The sequence below is a fragment of the Asterias rubens genome, chromosome 1 (genome assembly GCF_902459465.1).
Source record: "Asterias rubens chromosome 1, eAstRub1.3, whole genome shotgun sequence".
NCBI lineage: Eukaryota > Metazoa > Echinodermata > Asteroidea > Forcipulatida > Asteriidae > Asterias > Asterias rubens.
The window spans coordinates 20,748,833-20,760,932 of record NC_047062.1 but is presented as its reverse complement, the minus strand read 5'-3'; the positions used below and the strand labels follow the sequence as shown (position 1 = coordinate 20,760,932).

The 12,100-nt window shown below is 37.8% G+C and overlaps 1 protein-coding gene across 1 annotated transcript; it reads left to right on the top strand.

Annotated features, from left to right (window-relative positions):
- The first annotated feature begins 74 nt into the window (after positions 1-74).
- Positions 75-8,382, top strand: LOC117289310 (cell death regulator Aven-like). The gene is made up of 6 exons (XM_033770383.1): positions 75-393; positions 1,221-1,356; positions 3,564-3,640; positions 4,163-4,264; positions 4,826-5,561; positions 5,981-8,382. Exons 1-6 carry the CDS (start codon positions 157-159, stop codon positions 6,046-6,048), a joined length of 1,356 nt encoding a protein of 451 aa, XP_033626274.1. The 5' UTR covers positions 75-156; the 3' UTR covers positions 6,049-8,382.
- The last annotated feature ends 3,718 nt before the right edge of the window (positions 8,383-12,100 follow it).

Here is a 12,100-nt window from a genome sequence, read left to right as displayed (position 1 = left end):
CCGCACTCACCAAGGAAGAACTATTGAGGGCGTCCTTTCTACACACCGTTAATTTTTTTTCGTCAGACACATGTCCCATGCAGCAGACGGTATAAAAGGAAAGTGGTACAAAACCAGAACTAAAAGTTCACGTTAAAACCTTATTCTTCGCACAAAATGAAGCCAGACCAACATAAAAAGAAGCGCAGTGCGCAATACAAGAAGAAACATGGAATTACTCAAAAGAAAGAGGACGGCAAAAGCACAAATCAGGAGAAGACAAAGTTGTCCAGTTCTTCACTTTCTTCAAGTTCTTCAAGTTCAGCACTTGACGTCAAATCTCCCCCAACACCAAGACTTCCAAGCTCTCAATCTCAGCATTCTCACAACAAGGACTCTACAGATGAGTCTGAGGTAAGAAGTGAGGAAAATAATGAATTGTTTACTTACTTTTAATGAAGCTAAATATTATTAGTACAGTAGAGTAGCACTAACATTTTGAACGTACAGTACAGTCACTGACAGTACTACGTACTACTAGCCCTACTAGTTTTTTACTAACTAATATATAAATAAAGCAAATAATCAAATTAAACACAATTAAATTGTTTTAACTAAACCTGCTTAAATAATAGTACAAATATAATTACACAATTCCATAGATTACAATGAGGTCTATTGCAAATAACGTCTTTTATACCCCCCCCCCCGCCAAAAAAAATAAAATAAAAATAAAAACGCATAAATTGATAACCAATGTATGAATTAGTTGCGAGTAAATAACGTAACCCTCCTCCCGACGGCGGAGCCGGAGGCCTACCGCTTCGCCATCGGCAGGAGGGTTAGGTTTTCGCAACTATGTATGAATAAGACAACTCGATGGTTCTTGTGACAGCTCGGCAGTCAGGACAACTCAATTCGTGGGACAACTCAAAACCTTGACAACCTCAGTTACACTGCAGGCCTGATGCTTCGAGAATCACAGAGTCAAAAGGAGCCCTCAGGCATGCCCCTGTGTTCATTGTCTTTGTGCCTCTTGTATTTTGTCAAAGAGGTGCCCTTTTTGCAAGGGAGAAAACGCCTTGGTGCCTTTGCCCTTTCAAGAACTTAAAGCATCAGGCTGACTTGCAGTAACTTGTTCTTTGGTGTTTCGCTCACACTTAATAACTAAATTAATAACACAAAATAATAAAAAACAAAGCTATATCATTAAATCATCATGATTTATGTTGTCTATGCAGAGAGTGAGGCAATTTTCAAGACGGAAGATTGAGAGCAACTGGGACCGGTATGAACCCTTGAATGAAGCCCAAGATGATGATAGAAGCAGTTCGGATATAAGGGGAGCAGACTACGAGAGTTTAATCTCTCAAACAGGTTGGTGTAGTACACATGCAAAAACATGCGAAAGATGGTGGGGCATGTTAATTTTCATTTCCAGAGCTAAAGGATGCAGAACTCAGTGGTGCTGAGCTAGAGGAATATTATAGTGAAATAAATGTAACGTGGTTTATGGCAAAAGGACAGTAAATATCAGCTCCCCTTGGTAGAAGTTGACAAACTAGTTACCTAAGCTACTCCTCAGGGAATCAACTTCCAATACATCAGGGAGCTAATAATATTGACTGTCCACCCTCACAACCTCATGTTCTACTTTTGGGCAGTTCCACGGGGTCGGACGTACATTTCGGACACTTTAACAGAGTGTATTATTACAGTGGTATAAATAAAATGAATTTTTATTCTAGATAGAGGTATAAGGCAGTCACTAAAGTTATTTTATCAAACAATTATTCATCCATGTCTTTTGATATGGACGCCATTCGCCCAAAACACCATGGTGTCGGACGTACTCAGAGAAACACCTTTTTATGAAAACCAATATTTGTAGTTCAAACTCTGTGATGTGTTTGAACTTTAATGCAATTTTTTCTTATTTATGGATTCATCAGACCTCTGTCATTACACTTTACCATAAGACATTTGGTTTTTAAATTTGAATTTTAAGGAATGGCATTTAATATATTGGTGTCGGACGTACATTTCACAGTGTCGGACGTACTTGTCCGAAATTGCATTCAAAAATAGGTAACAATCAGTTCAACTTTTCACTTTTGTTATAAAATAATGATTTAATCTACCAATTTGGTGTTGTAATATCAGATTAAATCATTATTTGTTGAAAAAAGTGGTTTAATTGTCAAATTATACCACGTTTTGAGATCAATAGAAACAATGTGCATGTGTAATGCAACTTGTACATGATGTACATGCGTATCCTTATGCATTGCTGTGGCAACCAAAACTGGCAAAACACCCAAGTTTCAAAATGTTGCCTAACAATGAAAGATATGAGTCTGCAAAATAACATTTGGTCCAAATATATTGTAGATTGGACTTGTGTTTAAAAAAATTTAAGTTTAAAGTTCTTGGTGGGTAACTGTTGCCAAGGTCAGAGGTCACCAAGAATTTTGGTGTTAAATGTTTTGATATTTTCTCTCAACAACCAACTTTAGAGCATTGTCAACAGTTTACTAAATGAATGAGAGCTCTATCCTTGCTTGGGGGTTTGTACCTGAATTTAACAAATATACTGCAAAAACCAAGCTTTTCTTATATTAATTATAAGTACCAGTGGGTTTTGGAAATGGAAATTAAAATTTTCTGCGTATTAAAATTATTGTGTTTTTAGCAGCCAGTAGAAAAAAAGGGGAATGAAATACACTTGTTTTGAGGCAAGATTTGAGTGATTTAGGTGAGAGTTACCCTAGGTACCAATTTATAGCTTTGTATGATATTTTAAAGGCATTCAAAAAGGCTTTCACATAATTATTTTGGAGGTGTTGGACGTACTGGTGTCGGACGTACGAACAAAATGCACGTCCGACACCAGGATTTTGTACGGTTAAGAAGATTTTTTTAAAGAAATAATTCCATGGTTAGATAGAGGGCATCAATTGTGCTTTGTAGTGTAAATTTGAAAATTTTCTGCCCACGGTTGAAATAGGGAGATTAAAATATTCACTATTTTGGTGTCGGACGTACATCGGAAAAGTAAGTTTCCTAAAATATTGAATATCATACAATTTTGAAAGAAATTTTAAATTTTTTTTCCATCATTGTGTTGTTACCATAGCAAAATTCAAACAGGTGCAAAACCAAAACAAACACTATTTAACCATGTCAGTACAAATTTTGATTAATTTGGCAAAACATTATTTTTGAGCCAATTTCACTATTTTTAAAGTATTTTTTCAGTCGAAAATAGCACTTGAGCCGCTGAATATTTTCAGTAACAAATTATATTTTATTAAAATTCATACAATTAGCTACAAAATGATGCCTCATTTGCCACATTAGTGCCATTTTGAAATTTTGGCACTGAGGTTTACATTTCTATGGAACTGCTCTTTTATTATCTGTATACTTTCACACTATTCACTTGAACTTTTATTGTTCTTTATTTCACCATAATCATTATGTCCATATTGGATGGTAGTTTGAGCAGTCATTGATGCAACTAACAACATTTACAGTTGTATACAATAACATTACAATTATGTCCATTTGTCATGCAACTGTAGGAGATGCAACAAGTCAGTTTCGTTTCAAGGATGAGCAAATATGGGAGGAGGAGGATTTGGGAGATGGTAATAACCAGGTGAGATGTCGAGCTGATGTATCTTACTTTACAAGATTTTGACTTGGCAGTTGCAATGTGTTTTAAGTCTGTTTGGTGATATGTTTTAAGCTCTCAGTGGCAGATGACCGGCCTTAAACTTCGCCCTTGAAGGGCACAGCAATTTTCTTCTTGTAAGGGGCACTAAATGTAAGTTTGAATTTGAACCTTGTAGAGGGCACCATAGCAAAAGTACAGGTCACCTCGGCTATTTCTGTGGGTGCCAGAGGCAGGGTTATTTCGAGGCCTGCTTTGACTTTTAACATACTTGGGAATCAACCTGGCCCCATATTGCAAACTCATCCGAAATGGTGTAATGCATCTGCTGTAGAAGCACGGGTTTAAATCCTATCCAACATGCATATGACATTGTAATTTCCTTGCATTGAATTTTGATGTTGTAGAAAGTTTTTGTTTTATTTTATGAATACATGTATTTAACTTGATTTTGGTTTGCGAAATGCATTAACTTGATCTAATAATGTGGTAACTTTTTAAATGTAGGAATCAGATAGTTTTCCTGCCATTGACTGCCATGCCCTGGCCAACCAGCTGAGAGCAATCCCTCTACATATAAGACTTAACATCCAAGAAAATTTCTTTGAGGTAATGACAACGCATCAGATGTAATGATATATGTTAGTTTTGCATCAGGATAAAGAGTTTCATTTGTTTTACCCTAACACCGATGTATATTGAGCAATGTATACACTGTGCACACAGTACTTTCCTGATTTATTTTACAGAACTTGGGAACGTCAGTATACAGTGCTTTTAATATGTCCATTTAAGGGTAAAAACAAAGTAAATTATTGATCCCGGATACAAAACCTGTACCCGCTGCTAACACAACTGCCTCTAGCCGCCGGGCTAGCTCGGTGATCTAGTGGTGATCTGCTCTAGAAATAAAAAGGTTGTGGATTTGAATCTCAGCTGAGTGATTTGCTTGTTTAGTTTTGTACAGAACTTTGGGAAAGTACTGGGTATACAGGGCTACAATGTACACATATAGTGTCTAAAGGTAAAAACAGAAAACTGAATCAGAGGAGTATACTCGGATTCACTGCAAGTAGATCTCACATTGTCTTTGTTTCCATCACAAATACTCATGCTTGCCTGTATAAACTGCAACTCAAATCTGTTTCTATTGACTCTATTCACCAACAGTCGTCCATGCTGCAGAGTTTCAATGAAATTGCCTTAAGACATGAGAAAGAGTTGAACTCCATCGTGCCTGCCACAAGTGTCTTACCATCAACACGCAGTAAAGCATCCCCTTTAGTGTTAACTGGGAGTCAGCTCACCGATTCCAACACAGATAAGGACACCATGGCTGCTAAGCAGTCTTTGCAAGATAAAGAACTTCATAAGATGACACCAGACTATCATGTCAAAAGCAAGGAGAGTGATGCAGTACAACCTGGTGACTTATCCAGCGAGAGTAATTATGTAGAGCTCGTGCAGCCTCTTGACAACAACAGAACTCAAAACAGCTCCCGTGATGGAGGACAAGAATCCACAGCCATCCGAAACACAGTACTTGAACTTGAATCAAATGATTCCGCAAGAGCAATTTGCCCTAAACCGGCTTCACCAACAGTCGCTTCTATCGGAACAGATAGTCAAGCTGAAGTAAAGTCATCTCATACAATGACATCAAATCCTCTGAATGACAAAAATCAATGTAAAGACATTAAGAAGGATTATTTACAACCAAACTCCAAGACTAGTGAGATTGAAGATGAAGATGAGTTGGACTTTCTGTTGTCCTTGGAGACCCCTGTACAGACCAGGATTAAACTAGGCACCAATGAGACTGCAGAGGGACAGGAGGAGGAGGGCTCTGCAAGTACATCCCAAGATTCTACTGAGGAGTCCTCTGCAATGACTATTCCAGTTGAAGGTACGTGGGTGAGGCTGTGTCAGAGCCCTCCTTTGGATTGGGCAATTTGGGCAAAGAAGAGCTGATTGTATAAGCCAGATATTTTCACTCATTATGATGAGGACTTGTTTCAATATGGTCTAATGAAGTCTTATCATTTATAATATTTATCCCAGCCTGTATAGACCTTATGCACATGACATCATTTGAGTAGGGCGCCCTCACCTGGAGGTTAAACAGATGTTGTTCATTATTGGCCTGTCAATCCTGTGCACTGCACGTACAAATCTGTGCACTTTATTTTCGGTTTACCTCTAAGATTGTGGATGGATGACATCAATTCATTTAAGGTCTATTCTGATGATCGTGGTTCCTTCATAGTTATATTTGTATTAATTTCTATTATTATGTGAAATAATTATTCTCAATTTTTTTTTCAGCTTCCACTCAGAATGATGCAAAAGCAGACGACCTTGAAGACTGGCTCGATAGTATACTTGAAGACTAGACCCCAGATGGCATACACGTATGTAGCAGTAGAACATTAAATCTTTATTATGTTTGAATCGTCTTGTTTTTCAAGCACACTGAGGCTGGGGTCTGGTCCGTTATGGGCAAATAAATGTATGTACACACAATGTCTGCAATAATTATATTGTTATTAGTGATTTGCAGTACTTTGGGGGTAAATCTACCTACTGGACCACATGGTCCAGTGGTTTAGTTTTGGTGGTCCAGTGATGTTAGTTTTGGACCAGTAGATTCAAGTATGAACAAGCCACCAGTGGTTCAGTGCAGTGGCTTTACCAGAGTGTTGGTTTGGTGGAGGGGGAATGGTTGGGGGAGGATGCTCACAACAACGAAACTATGATTTTGGATTAGCTCTATAAAAAATCTTAGGGCAAAAATAAGAAATCGATCTGTGAACACAATCAAAATGAAAGAAACGCATACTCGATCAGTTTGCCGTATTTTCTGGTTGGTGAGTGTTGCAGTTAGGCATGCTCATTAAAGTAACAAAAATAAATAAATAAAAATAATAAATAAATTAATAAGAAAAAAAAATAGGTAAAATATCAATAAAAATACAAAAGTAAATGTCAAGTTAATCCATTGGTCAAGTATATTACTTTGTAACTTTGTAAGCTGAGAGTTTTAGGGGCTTTGTGTCGATCAGTGTTGTGTTTTTAAACCGGCTAAATAAATTTGTACAAACCTTTATACTTCAAAACTCCTCCAAAAAGTTCAGGAAAAAGTATAAATGTAGCTTATATTAAGGTCTCTATTCTGGTCACGTGAAGGTTCTGAGCTACAAGACCCCTCATGTCAGAGCCCTTGATGAGCACCCTTCTCCCATCCCCATTAGTCTTCGCATGGACAAGCCCACGTCCAATTTTTAATATTGCAATGAATGTCACCTTCAAACATGTATGAACTCAACCATGTAGTGTTTTATTAAAAACTACAAATCATATTAGGCTGAAAAATAGTGACAGGTGCCAGGTGTGTTGTGGCTAAAATATTACAAACCAGTGAGTGGTTAAGTCTCTCTTGATTTGCCTTAGGAAGGTTTGATAGCTGAAGGTTCATGTCTATAACCTTCCATCGGTAATAGTGTTATTAACGATTAAGACAGACTTTGAAAATACAGCTCAAGGTAGCAGTGTTCAGGCAGTAGTAATCTCATCATAAGTCCCTAATGGATGACCTATGTTAACCTCACGTTAGAGGTCATTCAGAACAGTCAATGTTAAACAAAATGTTTGAAATTGTTATGACACCACCCACCCACCCTAAATTTATAGTTTTAAATGATGACCGACTTTTTTTGTTATATCCTATATACACCGAAGAGCAAAGTAATGCCTGAAACGAAGCAGTCATTCTAAATGCTCCAATTTCAAATGTAGTACAGCAAACAGAAGAGGCTTCTTTTGTCAAAAGAAGCTTCAGATTACATTGTGCTATTTCAATAGGTCTTGATTTTTTATTTTATTTATTTATTTATGTATTTTTTTTTTTACTGAGAAGTTTGATGTCCTAGCAAAACACCATAAATAACACTATTTTCAAAGGGACTCTGATTCATATACGCCAAAAATCAAGCCAACATCCAAATCAAACGTACTGGGAAAAAAACACAGTTTAGTAAACGACGATCTCAAAACGCAACGTGAATTGCTCATTGCTCATTTTTTGTGTGAAGAATGCGAACGTTTACTTTACCCTGTAGTGTGTTCAAGGTGAATTCAGTGTCCTTAAAAAGCACACTGAAAACAAAAACTGTATATGCCCCAAGGGGGATCGAATTGTCGGGGTTTAGAAGCATTAGTTCTTTCAAGACGTCAAGTTTTCAAGAAAAGCACGTATTTGAGCGTGAGACCAGACTGTGTGTTTGTTCTCACCGCGATGTAGATAATAAGCCAATCGAATATAGCTTTTTACCCTGGCACTGCATCTCTTCGGAACCCCCTGTCTGGTGCATGTTTCCCCCACTTTTCCCCCACTTTTCCTCCATCCTTACAATTTAGACTGTTGTAAGAGGAATATAATTTCATACCTTCTTCTCCCCTGAGTTATTTTCACCTGAAATGTTTATTTCATTGTAACCCCTACTTACCGTCCTGAAAACGATCATCACCAGATCATACTGATCGAACATTGAGTTGTTCACCATCGGTTCTTTTCAAAACAAGCACTAATCAAAAAGAGGTATTCATAATGGTGTTACCGAAAACCTCTCTTACTCTTAGTTATACATCCACCATGCTAAGTTTCAAATCATACTTAAAGGCAATGGACACTATTGGTAATTACTCAAAATAATTATTAGCATAAAACCTTACATGGTAATGAGTAATGGGGAGAGGTTGATGGTATAAAACATTGTGAGAAACAGCTCCCTCTGAAGTGACCTAGTTTTCGAGAAAGAAGTATTTTTCCACGAATTTTATTTCGAGACCTCAAGTTTAGAACTTGAGGTCTCGAAATCAAGCATCAGAAAGCACACAACTTCGGGTGACAAGGGTGTTTTTTCTTTAATTAATATCTCGTAACTTCGACGACCGATTGAGCTCAAATGTTCACAGGTTTGTTATTTTATGCATATGTTGAGATACACCAACTGTGAAGACTAGTCTTTGACAATTACCAATAGTGTCCACTGTCTTTAACAAAATATACAACCCCTAACAAAAATGCCTAAAGTTTTACAAAATGAAACAGCATGTGAAAGGTATAGGCCTAACCTATGTCCTTAATTGTACATGCTACAGTTTGTTTACACACTCCTGTGCATGATGTTGATTGGTCATGTTGGTCAATATCCCCCAAAGGCACGTTTGTAACTCCGGTCATCCTTGTATTAACCTTTGAGAGATCAAGGTTTACGATAATTTAATAAAACTAGGGTTTGCTCAGTCAATGTAAATAATGGTCCGCTCGATAACTCGATTTGCTTGGTTGTTGTTTTGATTGTGACACGTGTTAAAGGTTTGAACAAGACCTCTTCTCCTGAAGACGATCAGAGCATACTGATCGAAACGTTTAGTTGTTAACCACCGGTTCCTTTCAGAACCAACACTACTCAAAAGAGATATTCACATGGTGCTACCGCAAACCCCTTTTAGTTTACCACCATGCACAGTTTCAAATCATACGTAAAGACCTTATGTACCGTGCTAAAGGGATAGAGACGAATGCACGGAACAGGCCTGGAATTTCATTTTTTGAAAGGACTAGGCCATTTTCATTTTGCAATGGGCACTTTCATTGGAAAATCTTTAAGTCAATGGGAAACTTTTGAAGGGGGCATCAAGACCAGGGGCAACACAGGCAATGGCCTCCATTGCCTGCGTGTAATTCTAGGCCTGCTCGAAGGCGTTTGGTTCTGATGTGATGAATACATTCTATACATTTCACCCAAGATTTCGGCGTGAAAATGACAGAACAGGTGATGCCAGTTACCTTCCACTTGATTGTTTAGAAATTATTACTACTTGAAAATTGAAACTGTAAAATTGCAAGTTGAAAATTACCCACAGTGACAGGTGACTTTGGTCTTGTGGTATTCCATCTTCTGGCCAACCTCCCACTGTGCAGCGAGATTGTAAATTATGATTGGCCACCTTAATACAGATGTAAGGAGTTTGGTTTATTTTGATGACAGTTCTTACGGTAGAGCTTGGGTGAAATCAATCCAGAGGCTGTAATTACGAATATTAGAACAGCGGGAGAGTGAAATGTTTTGGCGATGAACACGTGTCGTTAATTTATCAAAACAGGCCTAGCCGAGAGGCATTCGGACCTTTCACGGCCAAACAGCCTAACTCGAAAAATTACATTTTGAGAAAGCAAGTACAGATATAAGCTGTTTTTCAATACAAATTAAATGTGTGGTAGTGTAAAAAGAGGCCGAGATAGGACATATGTTATATTCACAGCTCTTGAAACGGAAAGACGACCCTAATACCCAGAAATAATCTTATTATGTTATGCCATGGAAGGAAGGGCCGCATTGCGCCTGCTGTATTTATTTTCATATAACTCCGAAATCAGACACATAGCATGCCTGTTAATGAAATTAAGACATATCAAATTATTGTTTTCAATATTAGTATTTCGTTTAAAATAATGAACTTATTTTCAAAATGTTGGTCTTCAGTCACGAATGAAGTGAACAACTATATATGTTGAGAAACTTGCTTACCAACCAAAAGGACCGATGGTATAAATGCAAACAAAGTTAATGGCCTGACTGTTTAGATTCATTGGTTTCCAGAATGGTTTTCCAGATGTTTCCCATCATCTGAGTGTATTTTGAAAACAATTACACGAACAATATGTACATGCAGTGTGACTAATAAACAACGATCAAATACAATAAAAGTCTATGACTGTTTCATTATTTTTAAATCAATTATTTTGGATGTACTTACTGTTATTTGTCACTCCGTTGAAAAAAGAAGAAAAAAAACATAGGTTGAGAGCCAACCCTCATGGGGAGAACCAACGACGGGATGTCGTGCTGCATTGCTTCCGGTAGCGAGTCGCGTCACCTCGCATGGGGAGATGGTGGTGACTAGAAACAGTGTACTCTGATGTCCCCTTTCCACACGGCGAGAATATAGCCAGGGTCCCCTGCTAAAATGTTGTCGAGTGTGGAGTGTTTTTCTGTCCAACCGAATCAATCGAAGTGAAGATCGCCTTGCATGTTAAAAATATATAGCAAATACTAGACGAATGTTTGAAAAGTGTCAGATACAAGCATACTGCATATCACCATCCCCAGCAAACTGTCTGGGTTAAAAAGGGGCTTTAAACGAAAAAGATTATCTTTTAAGTTAATTTTGACCGTGTTAAGCAGTGTATACTCAACCACTAAGGCCTGTCAAAAATCGAAATAAAAGTCGTCCTGCATAAATACAAAAAATACTTATGTCTTATGACGAATGTTTGAAGACCGACCATGCCATCCCCAGAAAACTGTCTTGGTCAAACAAGTGGGAAACCAGAAAGTCTATCAAATCTTTGACCGTGGTGTAAAGAGAACATTGCAAATTAAACCCAAAGATACATACTTTAAGAATGATCATATGGACCACCTCTTCCCTTAGGAGTTGTCTCTGAATTCGTCTCTGATTTTGGGTGTGGCCATATCTTAGATAAGGGCCGGACAATTTGTCTTTACACTGAATTTTGAAAATGATTCTCTTGGTATCTATGTGACAACATTATGAGGAGAGTATATACTCAATTAACGATTGGTGTTTGAGTCAATGGATGCACATTCTTTCTGTAGTTAAGGAAAGGAAACAGACGTTGAAAGTTAGTATCCATCCAAGCGCTCATATTTTCTGGCTCTTTCAATACCAAATGATATAATGACTGTCGTGAAACTGTTGTTGTAAACTATGAAAGGCTCCCATAGGGAAACACGGTTAGAAAACGCTAATTACTAAAGACAATGCCAATGACATGTATTTGGCATCGATGCTGTCCAGATGGCATGGCCAACCATTTTAGAGCAAGGACAAGACTATATGGGACTAGTCAGCTCGTCTGTATTTCGTTCTGGGCTACCAAGCATACATAATTGCTAGCCTGAAAGAGGAGGGGGTTACCGTACCCTTCCTTGGCGTAGGGGATCGGTAGGAGTCAGTTCAGTACAGTGAGTTATTACACCCAAAGAAAACACATTTTCATTGAGAGATAGAAGTGTTTCAATGATGAGCCTAATAATCTCCACATTCATCACAGACGCATTATCTACCGACCTTAATTTGTGATAGGCTAACACTGCCCCACAATAGTTTGTTTTTCACTCGGAATGCTTATGCGGGCAATCTAGATCAAAATGTTGCTATTATTTTTGGCCGAAGCACTCTGAATAGAAATGAGGTGCTTTGAATGTTTTTATTATTTTTATTATTTTATACTTGATGTTAATGTTTGGATGCAATCGGGATCATTTACATTTTCGATATTTGATTTCCTGATTTTATCTTTGGCGTTTCGGCCGTAATTTGCGTGATCGTCCGGGCAGGTTCTAGGTGAACCAT